The sequence below is a fragment of the Panicum virgatum genome, chromosome 3N (genome assembly GCF_016808335.1).
Source record: "Panicum virgatum strain AP13 chromosome 3N, P.virgatum_v5, whole genome shotgun sequence".
Taxonomy (NCBI): Eukaryota; Viridiplantae; Streptophyta; class Magnoliopsida; order Poales; family Poaceae; genus Panicum; species Panicum virgatum.
In genome coordinates, this window is record NC_053147.1 from 27,052,695 (window position 1) to 27,070,077 (window position 17,383).

Below are 17,383 nucleotides of genomic sequence, written 5' to 3' on the forward strand. Positions count from 1 at the left end.
CATCGCAAATGCCAGAACCTGCTGCCATGCAGTTACTGGAATATCATGTTCTTAAAAAAGGTGAGCATGCAGAACATATATGCAACTGAAATTCTTGGAGCATCTCGCTGCTACCGCTAGAAGGCATTCTTCTTGAATGGACTGAAGCTGCTGTTAGCCCTGCAACCATGCTCGACCAAAGGCCAAAAGTGGAGCTCTCCCTACTGTGCAAGGAAACATGACAACACAAATTGCAGACTGCTTTCAGAATTCAGACAACAAAGTGCAGCCTGTTCGGATGGCTGTTTTGCCTTGGCTGAAAACTGTAGCAGCTGATTTTTGTGAGAGGATATATACTGTAGCGGCAGATTATGAGCGGGAGAACGCACTGTACCAGTACAGTACAATCCAGCCAGCGGAAAACAGCAAGCCGAACAGGGCGGTGGCCTGTGTAAAAGTGCAACTGTAATGTAGTGGGAAGTCTGCCGGGCTGTTTGGGCCTATTGGGCTAGGCCCATTAGGATTAAGTTAGGGATAAGGTGATATAGGTTTAACAAAAAAAAAGAGAATGGAGTGATATTTCTGTTGCTGAGTGTTAATTGTAAAGATTGGTTGATCCCTTGTATTTTTTTTATTTTCCCATACAATATTTTTGTTGAGACCAGTTAAATTTCACAACCTGTTCAACCAGTTAAATTTTCAGTACTTAAGCTTCTACAAAAAAAACAACGTATACCTTATTTCATATATCTGCAAGTTGGCACGTGTTACTTTGGTTTTGTATTGCCTTCCTTCCCCTTCTAGTAAGTACATGTGATATACGGAGTATATGTTAATTTGTTTTTAAGTAACGATCCATTTTTTCAAGATATTCTGAAGATCACTAAAGAAGACCAATCCAGTAACAAATACACAGAACTGCTGAAGTAACTAATTGCTCTCTAGTTTGGGTGTGTCTTAAAAACTTTGGCGTGGGCGTTCTTGGTCTTTGTAACCTCGCTCGGGCATTATTTCATCGTGCGTGCGTGGGCAACAATAAGCTTGGTTTATAAAGTTGACTTTATTTCTAAAATAAACTTTAGAAAAATTGCGAGTACTCGTAAGCCCCTCCTGGCCTCCTCCATTTTTGGCACGAAACAATGAAAAAGAAGAGAGGAGGAGGAAGAGAGTTGAAATGAATCCCCTCTACATGTACATGCTAGATCCTCCACTAAGAACAAGGCACACAATAACCCACCTATTTGATATATCAAGAGAAAATAGTTACAATGCATGGCATGATGGTCAATCCATTCGTCATTAAACCACTTTCTTTGAATATAAATAGTTGGGTGAATCTAACCCTCGGCCAACCTCACTTGGTAAAGCATAGAGACATTGTGGGGACCCTCCACTCAACCCATCTACAAAGTCAAACTTAATATATTCTATATGGTTTAAAATATATCAAATCTTACAGACCACGATAACACCAAAAGCCTTCAATGCTTAGACCATGGAAGAAAAAAATATTTACAATTGTTTAAAAAATAACACCACAAATATCATTAACACATAAATACAATAATAACACAAACTATAGATAAAGCAAGGAAATGTACTCCACTTCTGTATAAAAAGAACTCCCATGCTACAGGTGCAAATGTGTCGAACTTTATTGTTAGTCAAATGTTAGCGTACCAACAAGCCTATAACCTAGTTAGCTACGTTCGGTTTGCTTCAAAATTGGCTATTTAACATGGCAATGTTGCTTTTCCTTTTTCAGTGGAATATAATATACTCCATATTCCATTAAACCAAAGACAGTGTCCACCATTATTTTTTTTTAAAAAACACACTGTCGCCTTCTGCGGCCTCGTCAATCCTGACCGTTCGTAAGAGATGAACGCCTCAGATAAACTAGGGGATGAGGAGCGCTGTGGCTGCTGGAAGCCTGGAAGTTGAGAAACCACCAGTCCTCCTATGAATGCTCTCTCCCGCCGCCGCCGCAGCCGCAGCCGTCCGCGCCGCGGTGGGCTCGCCGTCGGCGGTCCGCGGCGCGCACGCGCGCCTCCTCAAGGAGGGGCTTTCCCACCTACCCCCCGCGCATGCGCTCCTCGTCTCCGCCTACGCCAGGTCGGGCCTCCTCGCAGACGCCCGCAGCGTGTTCGACGATGCGCCGAGCCGGGACCTACATCTCTACTCCGCGCTCTTCGCCGCCGTCTCCCATTCGCCGACCCCCGCGCTCGCGCTTCCGCTCCTCCGCCGCATGCTCTCGGACGACGCGCTCCGCCCCGACCACTTCGTCCTCGCCTCCCTCGCCAGCGCTGCCGCCAGGCTGCGCAGCCTCCGCCTCGGCAGGCAGCTCCACGCCCACTTCGTCGCCTCCCCGTACAGCGGTGACGATGTCGTCAAGTCGTCGTTGATCGACATGTACTGCAAGTGCGGCGTACCCGAGGATGCCCAGAAGGTGTTCGACAGTATCGGTGTCAAGAACAGCGTCGTGTGGACTGCGCTGGTTTCTGGGTATGCGTCTAACGGCTACACCGACGAGGCGGTGGAGCTCTTCCAGAGCATGCCTGCACGTGGCCTCTTCACATGGACAGCGCTCATCTCTGGGTTTGTCAAGGCTGGTAACAATGCTAGCGCGGTGGGGATGTTTGTTGAGATGAGGCGGGATGGTGTCAGGATTGATGATGCATTCGTCTTGGTGACTGTCATCGGTGGTGCGGCAGACCTAGCTGCACTTGTGCTCGGCAGGCAGCTGCATGGTTTTGCCCTTAGGCTTGGGTTCTTGTCCAGCATGATTGTTGGGAACGCGTTGGTTGACATGTACTCCAAATGCACTGATATACACTCTGCTAGGGAAGTGTTTGAGGGGATTATAGTCCATGACACCATCTCGTGGACAACAATTCTTGTTGGAGAGGCTCGGCACGGTCGAGCTGAAGAAGTATTATCTCTTTTTGACAGGATGATTCATGCAGGAGTTAAGCCCAACGAGGTGACATTTGTTGGCTTGATTTATGCTTGTAGTCACGCTGGTCTTGTTCAGAAAGGGCGGCAGCTGTTTGAGTCAATGAAGCTGGAATATGGCATGAAGCCTGGACTGCAACACTATACTTGCTATCTGGACCTCCTTAGTCGGTCAGGCCATCTATCTGAAGCTGAAGAACTCATCACTACAATGCCATACGAGCCTGATGAAGCTAGTTGGGGGGCCTTATTGAGTGCCTGTAAGAAGCACAACGATGCTCAGATGTGTCTCAGGGTTGCTGATAATTTACTAGAATTGAGACCAAAAGATCCTTCAACATATATCTTGTTATCTAATGTGTATGCTGTGAATTGCAAGTGGGATTCTGTGGCCAAGGTAAGAAAGATCATGGCTGAGATGGAGATAAGAAAAGAGCCTGGGTATAGCTGGATTGAAGCTGGAAAGGAATTTCGTCTGTTCCATGCCGGGGAGGTTCCAATTGATGTTAGAGAAGAAATTACTGGTTTTCTTGAGGAATTGGTCTCAGAGATGCGCAAGAGGGGTTATGTCCCTGATACCAGCTCTGTGATGCACGACTTGGAAGACCATGAAAAGGAGCAGCATCTGTTCTTGCACAGTGAGAGGCTGGCTGTTGCTTTTGGAATACTCAAGTCTCCTCCAGGATCAGTTATCCGGGTTGTAAAGAATCTTCGGGTCTGTGGGGACTGCCATACTGCAATGAAGTTCATCAGTGAAATCTTACAGAGGAAGATCATTGTGAGAGATGCTAGTCGTTTCCATCATTTTGAGGGTGGGAAATGCTCTTGTAGTGAATTCTGGTAGCTGGTCTGCTGATGTTCAGTTTTGCTCAAATCCTCTAGGTACGGTGGAAGCTCTTAGCTTGCTTTGGCGGCATACTTATCTGGTACGTCTGTAAGGAAAAGAAGTAAAGATACTGAAACAAAAGAATTTCAGTCATTCAGACTTATACTGCTTTTTCTTGTTTGTTGACTTCATGAAGAACTGACTAACATGATGCTGAAATAATGTTTACGCCCTTTATAGGACTGCGCCAGAGTGTTAGTCATACAAATGAATGCCCTTTATGTCTTTATGTCTCCAGTGATGTTTCTGTCTTGGTACACACCAAAACAATGAAACCATGCTCCACTAGCCTCTCCTTGTTCAGATTCGTTACTTAGCGAGGATAATAGGAATCATATAGTTATGAGCAGCCCATGTGGAAAAGTGAGGAACTGAGGATGGAAAATTTTAGGACTAAGACCATTAACAATCTAGAATTGCCTATGGTACAAATGATCTTAAATACTTTTACCATAGTTTCTGGATGTGATACGGCAAACAACTGACGACAAGCATGCTTTGTTCTTTATAGTATAGAATCTCTTAGCGCATTTCTGGTACACCATTTGATTACAAAGATATGCCGATTCACGCGCTCAGTGGGATCAAAAGTCAGGAATACAGGAGATAGCACCAGAGCCTCAGTTTTTATCATCCTTTGGTGCACTGATGTAGTGATGTACGATTGCAGATTTTTCTGATTGGTTTGGTACTTGTATGTGTTTTCCAACCTCCATAAAATTTCTCTTGTTAAATAACATGGAATTGCTGGGTCTAGAATGACAGCCATTTATTAATTTGAATCTAGCTGAGATTCCATTATATTATTGATCGACTAGCTGCAATAGCAAGGCTTTCCATGTGCCTTTCTACCTGTATGGCGATGTTATTAATCACCCACTAGTTTGTATAGTAGTTAGTTTCTGTCATGCAACACGCATTGTCATGTAATAGTATGCAAATGCATTATGACGTTGCTACACCACTTCTGTTTGGCCACTGTAAGGAACATGGCACCTTTTATGCCATTTCAAGTGATTTTGGTGATCGAATGACAACACAACACTTGGACTAATATGATTGTTAAGATGATCATTCTCAGGCTTTTAGGTTCAAGTGATGACAAAGAGAAAGAGAAGATAGGCATAGCAAGGCCCGAAGGGCATCGGAAGAACCGACGCCAAGGGCATCGGTGCATCCGACGCTTGTCGGAAGAACCGGCGCTATGAAGTTTGGTGCAGAAGGGAATCGAAGCCAAGTCAGCCTATAGGCACCGGTTGAACCGTCGGGTCAAAAAAGAGCATCGGTGCATTGGGCGTCCTATGTTCCAGAGACTATGTCAAAGAGCCCAGGAGAAGATTCTTCAGCACCGGTTCAACCGACGGAGCATCGGAGTATACCATCGGTGCAATGACGTCAACGCCCAGGAAAAGATCCTTAAGCACCGGATGAACTGGTGATGCATTGGTACAAAGCATCGGTTCAACCGGTGGTCACTGCGTCAGCTGTCAGGACTTCAACGGCTACTTCGGTTTATGAGTGACCGGAAGAACCGACGCTACCCCTGCCAGAGGCATCGGTTCAACCGGTGATACGCAGAATTCTACTGACTGTTGGAGCAACGACTATAAGACTTGGTGGCCTATATATACGCCTCACCCCGGCCATTTGAAGATTGCTGGAGTCCCAAGACACCTCATACACATCCAAGAACATCTCCAAGCCATACAAGAGCTCATAGATCATATCCTTAGCTTATAGCACTAGCTTTGTAAAGAGTGAGTGCTAGATTAGCTCTTAGTGAGTGTGATTGCAAGGCCTTGAGCCTTTGTGCTGTGGTTCTCTAGTGAACCAAAACAAGAGCTTGGTGCACCGGCACCTTGGAGCGTGAAGCTCGCCGGCAACGTCATCGACCCTCCGACTTGGTGTGGAGCGGCGACGACACTTTGTGCGGGGGACGTGGAGACCCCCATCCTTTGTGGAGAAGCTCCTTAGTGGAACCCGGGGACAAGGTGACCGTGATTGTGTTCACGGAAGAGACTTGGTGGCCGAGTAGTAATACTCTTAGTGAGTGCTACAAAAACGTGGATGTAGGTGTGCCTTTGTGGCTAACCGAACCACGGGATAAACACCCGCGTCAAGAGTTTGCTATCTCCTATCCCTCTCTTTAAGCTTCCGCATTTCATACTAGCAATTTGTGTGCCTTTACTTTCATAGAATAGTTTCTTGATAGGAAAGGCTATAGGTTGCTAAACTCTTTTGGGATAGGGGTTTCACACTAGAACAACATAGTTGCACATCTAGATAGCATGTTTTAGTTTAAGTTTTGTGCAAACTAGTTGGAGCCATAGGTCTAAGTTTTTATAGTGCCTAATTCACCCCCTCCCCCTCTTAGGCTAGAGCACCCGATCACTTTCAGCCACATATACTATTATTACATAAGAGAAACGTTTGGCCACTGATTTATGTTCATCAATTGTTTTTTTAACGGGGTAACTATTGTTTTCCTCAACCACTATCCTTTTTTGTAAACAATGCCAAGCAGCTTCATTGATCATTGATCATATCAGGGCCTGATCGATAGAGGCTGAGACGTTGATGGAAGCTCTAGAGGCTGTTTTTATGAAAACGGTTGAGATGGATAATTGAACATGACCTTTTTTCTTTCAATGCCTTTCACATGATATTTAGGCAATATGGCATGTCATGTTGATATCAATTTTTTCTGAATGGGCAGATTCCCGACGACTCGCTGTCTGAAATGTGAGTGGCAATCTGTATCCACACTACTCCACAGGATCATGAACTTTTTGAAACTTGTGTGGTAAATTAGCAACCCGGAACCAGGTACAGTTCCCACAGGATCGTTCCTGTGAGTTTCGTTTTTGTTCTAAGCGGATCTTTAATAAATCGATAAACCTTACTGTTTTCATCTGTTTCTTTCTAGAAACGCGTGCGTACAATTTTCTCTGCGTTGACAATCCAAACCGACCATGCATGTGAATTCGATCAGATACTATAGCATGTTCTCTCCTGCATTTGTAATCATGACCTTTACTAGTCATCATCCGGTAGTGCTAGTATTTCCTTGATTATTGTTGTGCTTAATATAAGCATGGCAGCTATGGTGGACGTCGTCTAATTGTCTCACGACCTTGTTCGATAACCTTGCATAGAATATACTAGAGTAGTAGTAGCCAACCCATTCAATACTGCGAGGTCAAGTCACTTGCGCGGTGAGACTGGTGAATTGGTGATCATTGGTCCTTATTTTTGTGCCGTGGAATTGAAGCTAGCGAAGTGGATGCTCAACTCAAAAGAGAGACCCAACGGTTGATCGAGAACGACGGCAAACAAACGCCATTCATTAGAATTCATGTCCATTGATTGGGATTAAGATTGACGTAGGTGCTGCTTTTGCTCGTGGCCACACAGCACAATAGCCTTGGGGAAGGTCGGTTGACTCGGTAGGTCATCATTATGTTTTGGGAAAAAGTCCATTTTATCTTTCCAATTATTGTAAAAGTTAGCTTTCCCTCTCTCAACAAAACTGGATAAAAGTCTTCCCTCACCTCTTAAAACACATGACATCCCACGCTGCACTGGGTTTTCTATTTTTATGTTATGTTTATTTTGATTGAATCTTGAAAAAAATCATAGTAAATTATAAAAAAACTATAAAATAGAAAACTCAATTTTGTTGGACTTCACATGAGTAGTTCTATACAGTAAACATATGATATGGCATATTTTACTACAATTTTTGTTGTAGCTTTAGATATATATTTTTCTATACTTAATTCATAGCTACAGCTTCCGTTATTCAGTTATGGTGAAATTTGTATGGTAGACTAATCATTACATGCTTGAGTTGTAGTAAAATTTCATACTTATTGGATCATATATGCCAGAGTTAGAAATTTGTCCAGATTTATCTAGATAAACATGGAACTCAGTCATATGTGATCCAATGAGCATGAAGTTTTTGTTGGACTCCACATTAGTAGATCTACACAGTGAATATGATATGCTTTAGTGTAAACTTTTTTATTATACTTTTAGATTTATATTTATATTTTTCTTATAATTAACTTATAGCTACAGTGATGTGGTCCAATTATGGTGAATTTTTTATGGTGAGACCACAAAAAATTTATCATAATTAGACTACAGAAATTGTAGCTATGAATTAAAAAAACATCTTATTATATTATAAAGATCGAAATTGTAAACGTTTCTCATCTATACAGCCCGCTTTACCCCTCACATTGGACTCCTGTGTCGTGGTCGAGGGAGGTGAGACGAAAGGTAGACCTATAAAAATCGCATATCCGAGAATATTTTTGCCAAAAGTAATTTTATTCTCACCCGCCTGTGCATACCCCTCTACTACGCGTACCTGACTTAGTAGTCGGGGCTACTAGATGGGCACCCGCGATCCGCCGGCGACGCCTCTGCCGTACATGGTCTGGCTGAGCGCTGCCGCCGCCTCCGCCACGCAGGAAGAGCTGCGGCTCGCCAAGGCGGCGTGTGCGCCCCACACCACCATGCCACGCCATAGCAGTTGGGGCCTATGCTCCGCCGCGCTGGCGCTTCGTTTTCCGTAGAGCGGTCGGGACAACATGTGTATAATTTCATCACACAGTTACCAAGAGTGCCATGTCAGCTTGACACTTGAATGAAACTACCTCCCTCAATGCATAGTTTCATCGCACAATTTTATAGATAAGCTAGCACATTTAATTGTTGATTAGTGTTAATGATCAAGTATATCATGTGACCAATAGAAAGTTGATGAATATGTGTTGATAAAACTCAAATGCTCTCAATGGAGTTTCATTCTAGTTTCATGACACTTGGTAACTGTGCACATAAGTTTCATCCCCATGAAATTCCATTCTTCTCTTTCTTTTTAAATTCTATGACATGCCATATCTTTTGCTTATGTGGCATGCCATTTAATGAGAATGAAACTCATATAAAACCTGCATTGAGAATTGCCTTAGACCTCGTCTCGCGCGCACTCCGCGCCTCACCTTTCGTCTCCCTTCCCTCCTCGGCCCGCTCCATCCCCGCACCCCGCACCCGAAATCGCTCATGTGCTTATTGTGTAGGTATATTTGCGTATTGTGTAGGTATATTTGCTAGTAGATCTAAAAGTACAATAAAAAATTATACTAAAACATATCATATATTCACCAGAAAAGTCTATAGCTCAGCCATACGCCCATACCAGTGATTACTGCGTATGTGGCCGCTGGCCAGGGAAGAGGAGATGAGGCTGATGCGACTACGGCCCTGTTTGGGACGGAGGGTGAGAAACGCGCGGCGCATACGCGTAAGCGACTCGGAGGCCGCTTTTGCGATTCTGGCTCGCGTAGTTGTTTTTCCCGCGTTTTGCGTTGCAGCGGCCGGCGAACACGAGTTCGGCGGGATTTTTCTGCGTTTCTCGCTCATACGGGACGCAACGCGGTCCCAACAGGCCCTACGCTAGCAGCGCCGTCGCCGTCCACCGGTTCCACTCTCATGCCACACCGCCGCCGCTACGCTGCACCACCTGCCCACACCCACCTGTCCGGCTGTCCGGCCGGCCGGCCCCACAAGCAGGTGGAGCAGAGAACCGTCAGTATCTGGAAGTACGTGAGCGGGCAGGTGGCGGAGAGCCGAGCACGCGTCCGGAGAGGAGCCGACGCGCGCGTGCCACCAAAGTCCTCCTCCCCTACAGGCTACAGTGATAGCCGGGCGGCGGGGCCCACTGTCAGCCTCTCGCGTCACGTCCCCGCCTCGCCTCTCGCGTCGTCCCAAGACGGGGGGCTCCTTTTATTTCCGTTTTCGCCGACCGCATCCGCATGCCACGGGCAGAGGCAGGCAGACCGACAGCGCCGTGTGCCGTGAGTCCGTGACTCGTGAGCCCCGCGGGCACACTGTTTGCCTTGCTCCCAAGGCACGTCTGGGGATTTCGCCAGGATTTGAACGGAGCTAGCCTGCGCGAAAGCAAATCACAAGGGGTGGGTGGGGGGCAAAAAAACGCGTCTAGCCTCCCAAGCCACAGCCAGGCTGCAGTTTCGACTTTCCAAGCGCTGCTGACCGCCCCCGCCTCGGCGCCTCCCAAAATTTTTCCATCGCGGCCGCCCCAGCCCACCGCCGCCGCGCCCGAGCGTTTCGCTTCCGGGAGCGGCGAGGGCGGGCGGTTCACGTGGGGGGAGGGCGTGGCCTGAGGAGCGGGCCGGGGGAGATGGCGGCCGAGGGGGAGGCGGCGGCGCTGGAGTTCACGCCGACGTGGATCGTGGCGGCGGTCTGCTCGATCATCGTGCTGCTCTCGCTCGTCGCCGAGCGCTGCCTCCACTACCTCGGCAAGGTATATACGCATGCGCGCTCGATCCCCCGCTGTCTGCCTGCCTGCGCCGCGCTCATCTCATCTGGGAGCCCCGCGGCCTGTCCTTGTCCTGCTGCTGCAGAAGCTCAAGAAGAAGAACCAGAAGCCGCTCTACGAGGCGCTGCTCAAGGTCAAGGAAGGTACGGCGCCCCATTTCTCTCCTCCTTTTCTGCGCTCCTACGATCCTTATCGGAGATTCAAAAACTTGTGTTCTTTCCTCTTCCATGGATACGGGATAGCCTTGAACTGGGGTGATTGGCTAGTTCGGTTTCATTGTGATGGGTGGCTCCTCTATTGCAAAAAATGCATCCTGAAAAAAAAAACTTGTTTGATTTGACGGGAAAAAGGAGGAACCTTTTCCAGTTCTGCGAATGTGAGACGACCCAACCAATGGCCCTGCTGCAAGAATCCTGGTCTTCCTTTCATTTTCTCTGGGGTTCCGGATAAGATAAAGATGTTTACCGCACTAACATTAGCTTTTTGGCTTGGTGCTATGCAGAGTTGATGCTTCTGGGGTTCATCTCCCTGCTGCTGACGGTGTTCCAGGGGATGATCCAGAGGACATGCATCCCCGCCGGATGGACGGACAACATGCTGCCATGCCAAAGGCTGGATGTGAAGGCTGGCGCCACCACGGAGCATTTCGCTGCTGCCGGGATCCTTGGCAGGATCGGGAGGCGGCTGCTCAGTGAAGGCGGCGCTGAGGCTGACCACTGCCAGAAGAAGGTGACCAGAATGTGCAATTCGAAATTTTGGGATAATGCTTATTGTCCATGACAATTCTTTTGCTTCGTCTTGATCCATGGTAGTCTGTTTTAGTGACAGTTAGATATGGTTTTGATTTGCAGTCACCAAATAATCACTTAGTTATATATGATTGTGACTTGCAGTCACCAAATAATTTGTTTAACTTCCATAGCAAGCATGCCACATGTTGGTTAGACCCAGTGGCGAAGCCAGCCAAAGAAATGACCTAGGGCGGAGTTCTACGTTAGAATTTTTACACAGACAAAGCGAGGCGCCGAGGCTTGCTGCCCCGTTGCAGGTGCATGCGGCAGCGTTGCATGGAATCCGCTGGTGCGGCTGGCAGGTGTCGGGATGGGGTTGCAGGACGGATGGACGCGGAGCGCCATCGCGCAACGACAGCAACGCGTCGGCGTGAGTGCCTGAGCGGGACTGCAGACGGGAGTGGGTGGGGGTTGGATGGTGAACTGCCAAAGTCGCCAACGATGTCTGGTGCCAAAAAGACACAGCATTGGGCTAGGCTGAACTTCTCACTCGGATGGCCCACGAGATCACGAAGTCCTCTCGCAAAGTGCTCCAATGGCCCAATCTAAGTCTCGCGACTCTTGGCGGTAGAGGACCGTCGTCCTCGCGTTCGGGGGAGGGGACGCCATCGCACTGTCATGAGCCCCTGCCGGAGTTGAGAACGGGGGGATATTGTCAGTACCCACGAACCGGAGGAATCATCTACTACTATGGGTCGCCACATCATGAAGCCTAGTGTTAGTTTTGGCGGCAGCGAACGTGTTCGCTAGATGTGTCTACGCACACGTATCAAGCCCAGCACATATAAATGCAAGAGAGTCGCTTGTTAAAATACTGAGTGCATACGAGGAGGAAGGGTATCGAACAACTTGTATGAACTCTTATTCCTAACTTAAGTAATCTGTCCTCTAAAAGCTAATGTCTGATTCCCCTCTGTTCTTCCTATGTTTCTCAGATCCATTCTACTTTTTGTTCCCCGTTACCTCTGCTGTTAACAATATATGCTTTGGACCTCGTCTAGAAGGACCTAGGGCGGCCGCCCGGGCTCGCCCTAGTGGTGGCTCCGCCACTGGTTAGACCAAAAGAAATATAATGAATGTTTTTTCAATCTTAGAATGTGATGAAGCCATGTTCTGCTGTCCGGTTCTACACTTGGGCTGAGTACCAGGTTGGAATAGTTGGATCCATGTGAAGAGATAGTACATACAACTTAGTAGCGGTTGCTCCATTGATAGAAAAGGATAGTTGGTGTGATGCCTTTCTTTAGTATGAATTCTTTCAATTTCTGCTAGAAGGGGAATTTATTTATACGTGTCAAACTAATGACTATAGTACTATGTATTTAAAGAATAACTATAATTTTTGGGATCAGATGGCACATGATTAGTTAAAAACATTCAAGTCTTTTATTGCTTGTTGTTGCTCCTTTTTAGCGTAGTCCTACATTGAAAACAACATTCCTACAACTAGGTTGTTGCGACAATTGTTCTTCATTCCTTTCTTCTCTTTCTTAAGCAGTAAATAATGCTGGGATGATTTGTTAATCAAGATGTTTCTTTCAGGATATTTTAATGGTATATCCAAGCTGTATTTTTTGTTTTTTATAGGGAAAGGTTCCACTTCTGTCCCTTGAAGCCATACATCAGCTGCACATTTTCATATTTGTTCTGGCGATTACACATGTTATTTTCAGCGTTACAACTATGCTTTTGGGAGGTGCACAGGTATGCAGCTTTTGACATGCTTTGCAGTTCAGCAGCAGAATTCACTTTTGTTAGCTGTTTCTTACAGTATTTATTAATTGCTCAGATACACCAATGGAAACAGTGGGAGAATGGAATCCAGAAAGATGCTCCTGGAAACGGTAGGATCTATCCTGTTGCTCACATTTCATTGCAGTACTACACTTGCATCTGAAGTAGTCCTTTTTTTTTCTGCTTTGCAACTGCAAATCAATACAAAGAACTGCTTTGTTTTTAGGGCTTTTAGGGCCCTTGGGAAGGTACAGAACACATGGGAGGTACCAAAATTTGGTACATGTGGTATTTCCAGTACTAGTTACTAAATTTTGGTGCCTTCCTAGTTAATCAGTGATACCTGACAGCAAGTCCTTGAACTTCATATATCCTTTTTTTTACTACTCTTGGTAATTCTACAAGGATGGTAAAAAAGGGGGTCTTACTTATGATCTGTTTATTTTTGCTCGCAAAAGAATAAACACTTTGTTATGAATTGCAGGTCCTAAGAAGGTAACTGATGTGCGTCGTAATGAATTCATCAAGAAACGTTTTAAGGGTATTGGCAAAGATTCTAGAATCTTGAGTTGGCTGGTAAATAATGCATTCCATGTTCTGTTTTACCATGTATCTTTTTGTATGGTGCAGAACTTCGTTTATTAGTCAAGTTTGCATACACGATCTCTTTTGTAATGTTGTGTCAATTGTTTTATGTTACCATTGACGAACTTTTTACATAAGACAGTATTGGGAAACTTATTAGCCTTCTGTTTCCTTTCTTTTTCAGCATTCCTTTGGTAAGCAGTTTTATAGATCAGTATCTAAAACAGATTACACTACAATGCGCCTTGGTTTTATCATGGTAAGCATCGGCCGAAACAATAAGCTAGTGTTGTGTTCTTTCCTTGTCTGTAAACATGAGTTTCCCCCCATTGCAGACTCACTGCCCTGGAAACCCAAAATTTGATTTCCACAGATACATGGTGAGGGTTTTAGAGGCTGATTTTAAGAAAGTAGTAGGCATAAGGTAACCCAAAGAGTAGTACACATGTTTATATATATTCCTTTTTAAGTTCATGTAAATCTGCTTTCCTTTATAAACATAACCGTGCTGTTTCTACCCTGTTTTAGCTGGTACTTGTGGGTCTTCGTGGTGATATTTCTGCTTCTGAATGTTAATGGTAAACCTTAGTTATCCTTTGTAGAAAACACTTAAATTATTACTATTTTCCTGTACTATCTTTCTGTGGGATGGTTACTTGTCCTGTTCAACAGGCAGCTTGGTACTACTGTAGTAAAGTTTCAGTGTTTAAGCTTCTCAAAATAACTTGTTTCATTGATCTGCAGGTTGGCATACATACTTTTGGATTGCCTTCCTTCCCCTTTTTGTAAGTGCTTATGATGTGTTGTTTTAAATTGCCAATATAGTTTTCTCTAAATTTTGAAGACCACTAAAAAGTGCAATCTACTCTTGCATTGGAATGTTACAAATCACATAGCTCATTGATGTTTTCTTTCGGCCTTCTTAGCTTCCACTTTGCAATTTTTCTAAAAAAAAAGCTTCGACTTTGCAATGGGAACTAAACCTGGTACCTTTTTCTCGGGTACCAACTTTCTTAGTCATGATGAAATGAAACATAGGGGCCGTTTAGTTCCTAAAAATTTTTGGGGCCGTTTGACCACTAATTATGAGTATTAAATATAGATTAATTATAAAACTAATTACACGGATGGACGGGAAATCGCGAGGCGAATCTATTAAGGCTAATTAATATGTCATTAGAGGTTGGTTACTGTAGCACAATATTGTCTAATCATTGCATAATTAGGTTCATTAGATTCGTCTCGCGATTTCACCCGGGAGTTATGGAATGGGTTTTGTCAGTTATCCACATTTAATACTCCAAATTAGTGATCAAACGTTGCAAGTTATTGTAGCGCGCGAAAATTTTTGGGAACTAAACGGGCTCATATGCAAGGATTATAGGCTGGGACTTGTACGTACTCTGAACAGAAACGATTACCTGCAGATGATCCTTGACCACTGTGTACCTATTCAGGTTTAGGTGCTTACTGGATAGCTCTTTACTACTTGCAGCTTCTGTTAGCTATTGGCACTAAGCTGGAGCACGTCATAGCTCAGTTGGCCCATGATGTAGCTGAGAAGCACACGGCAATTGAGGGTGATGTGGTTGTAAAGCCATCAGATCACCACTTCTGGTTCGGCAAGCCAAGGATTATTCTTTACCTAATCCACTTCATCCTCTTTCAGAATGCATTTGAGATTGCGTTCTTCTTCTGGATACTCGTAAGTATTGTGATGCATCATTCCTAAAGTGCACCAAGATGTGATAACTAATCACAAATAACATTGTGTACCTTCCCTTTTCCTTTTCTAGAGCACTTATGGATTCGACTCATGCATCATGGGGCAAGTTCGTTTTATCGTGCCAAGACTTGTTATCGGGTATTTCAGATATTTCAAATGCATCATGATTATTGTCCTTTTACCCCATAGGGAAAAGGCACACCTCAATAATATGTTCTTACTCCTGCATTCATCCTTGTACTTGCAGGGTTGTTATTCAGCTTCTCTGCAGCTACAGCACACTACCTCTGTATGCTATTGTAACACAGGTGCGTTAGCATTCGGATACGGCTTTCCAGTCCAACTGTTATCCTCAAAATTCCTATCCTGATAAACGTTTTGCTTCCTTGTGCACAAAGATGGGGAGCTGCTACAAAAAGGAGATCTTCAATGAGCATGTGCAGCAGGGTGTCCTGGGCTGGGCGCAGAAGGTCAAGATGAGGAAGGGGTTGAAGGGGGCTGCGCGCAAGGCCGAACCAACTAGCAACGCCGATTCAGCAGGGCCTTCTGTTAAGATTGAAATGGCGAAAGCTGGGGAGGACGTTGTTGCCGTTGGGAACACAGAGTGATCGAACAGTAGGGCATCCATGTTTGTAACGATGTAGCAGGTTCATATGCCACCATTTTTGCAGATAGCTGTTTGTCCCAGCAGCCTGAAGTAGTGCATTAGTTTGCCGTAATATCTTTGAAGTTATTATAGGCTTGTGGTCTGTGCAGTTCTCCGAGTGGTGCCTCACCTCACAGGCGACAGGTCCACCTAGTCGCCGATGCCATTGGCAATGGCGACAAGGCCGCTTGCACCTAAAAGTGTCACAGAAGCGTCTGGTAAAGTTGGATGCTTCATGAAGACATGGAGAAAAGGAGTGATCCACTTGAGAGAAAGGACTGCGGGGTGCCAACTCACGGGAGGGCATCAGCTGAAAATTACCTAAAAGCTAAAAGTTGAAAGATCTACAGGTTCATTATTAACACGTGCTGAAGTTTTCAAAAGAATCTGAAAAATATGTCTTAAATATAATTGAGGGTATTCTCTACAACCATGTGAGGACGATTTTGTTAGTCTCATCTTTTTTGCTGCACAAATCCAGATTGAGATTTAGGAAAGAGAGTAAATTAAGTTTTCGAATCACTGACTCAAGCCCATTTTCCACTCAGCTAAAAAAGGGGTACTTATGTATGGCAGAACGGGCCAACTTAGTCTTTCATAATAAAGAGATAGACGAAACTGTTATGAAACAGCAGATTAATTGATTATTTTGGAATGGATATACATCCCATATACTGGATCAAATAAAGACTTTAAGCTTCCATCAAGCCACTACTATATCGATTTCTTTAGGAATCGAGAATCTTTTAACATACCCTCTAAAGGATAGTTAGTCCAAGACGAGGAACAGCAGAGTTATCTTTTGGAGAAACACTATTATTATGGTGCTGTACATGCGTAGAAACATTACGCCAATCCGTTGAGATATGGTATGCTACAAGTAATATTTGAAACAAGAAATTAATTCGAATTTTTTAATAACGGATCCTTCTAATCCAGTCTATCTAATGTTTTTTTTCAGGAGCCAGAGGAAATGCATCTTCACGCAAATGAACGACCGATTTGGCTCTCTTTTTTTTTCTTTTTGGGGTCTTGCAAGCATGGCTAAATTGTCTTTTCAAAGTTTGCGTGGTTCTAAAGCATACCCTCGGCTGCTCCCACCCACACGATGGAGTTTCCATCCCCAAAACTAACCAAGATCACTTTTAAGCCCTACTTGAACCATGGAATTCTCCAAAAAAAAAAATGCCCGTTGAGAATCTGGGATATACTCCATTCAAATTATGGTTTGTTTTAGTTTTTCTAAGTACATAAGTTTCACCATGCATCTATAGATACGCTGTAATTTGAAACGAAGTGAATAGCAAATAAATAAGCAAGCAATTACTACATCAGTCAATATTTGGATAGAAAATTTGTCTTGCGGCAAGCGACAAATAATTCTGCCACGCTGAATCAAAAACAAAAAAATGTCCAGTATGGATCGCTAACCATCAAGAAGCAATTGCTACAATCAGTCTACCCCCAAAGGAAATTTTGGATGCTGCTCTCCGCGCACTTACTAAACACAGAGCGCACTTATTTTCGTTGTACTATAGTAATGAAATTTTGGTTCACTCGTGTTGGAAAAAATGTTCATATATAAGCTATACAGTTTATTACATAGTTTTAGTACCTGGTTTTTAAGTTCGTATAAAATTTTGAAGTTATAGTTTATTACCAAAACCACCCTCATTTTCGCCACAACAGAGCAGTTTTTCTTTTTTGCCTCCCTCCAACTTTCATAGCA

The 17,383-nt window shown here is 44.6% G+C and overlaps 2 protein-coding genes across 4 annotated transcripts; both read left to right on the plus strand.

The window, feature by feature from the left end:
• Positions 1–1,911: 1,911 nt before the first annotated feature.
• Positions 1,912–6,847, plus strand: LOC120665441 (pentatricopeptide repeat-containing protein At4g14050, mitochondrial-like). Of its 2 annotated transcripts, none has more exons than XM_039945010.1 (2): positions 1,912–3,860; positions 6,537–6,847. In XM_039945010.1, the coding sequence occupies exon 1, from the start codon at positions 1,946–1,948 to the stop codon at positions 3,776–3,778; it is 1,833 nt and encodes a 610-aa protein (XP_039800944.1). In that variant the 5' UTR covers positions 1,912–1,945; the 3' UTR covers positions 3,779–3,860; positions 6,537–6,847. The 2 variants fall into 2 exon arrangements, with proteins under 2 accessions (XP_039800944.1, XP_039800945.1); XM_039945011.1 differs by lacking the exon at positions 6,537–6,847 and adding an exon at positions 4,902–4,941.
• Positions 6,848–9,689: 2,842 nt separating this feature from the next.
• On the plus strand, positions 9,690–15,757 carry LOC120665442 (MLO-like protein 1). 2 transcript variants are annotated; one of them, XM_039945013.1, is made up of 14 exons: positions 9,690–10,157; positions 10,258–10,315; positions 10,675–10,896; positions 12,549–12,667; positions 12,753–12,807; positions 13,182–13,273; positions 13,467–13,541; positions 13,618–13,706; positions 13,811–13,860; positions 14,027–14,067; positions 14,778–14,987; positions 15,079–15,146; positions 15,256–15,316; positions 15,407–15,757. In XM_039945013.1, exons 1-14 carry the CDS (start codon positions 10,035–10,037, stop codon positions 15,614–15,616), a joined length of 1,473 nt encoding a protein of 490 aa, XP_039800947.1. In that variant the 5' UTR covers positions 9,690–10,034; the 3' UTR covers positions 15,617–15,757. The 2 variants fall into 2 exon arrangements, with proteins under 2 accessions (XP_039800947.1, XP_039800946.1); XM_039945012.1 differs by having other exon boundaries at positions 9,693–10,157; positions 10,675–10,901; positions 12,551–12,667.
• The last annotated feature ends 1,626 nt before the right edge of the window (positions 15,758–17,383 follow it).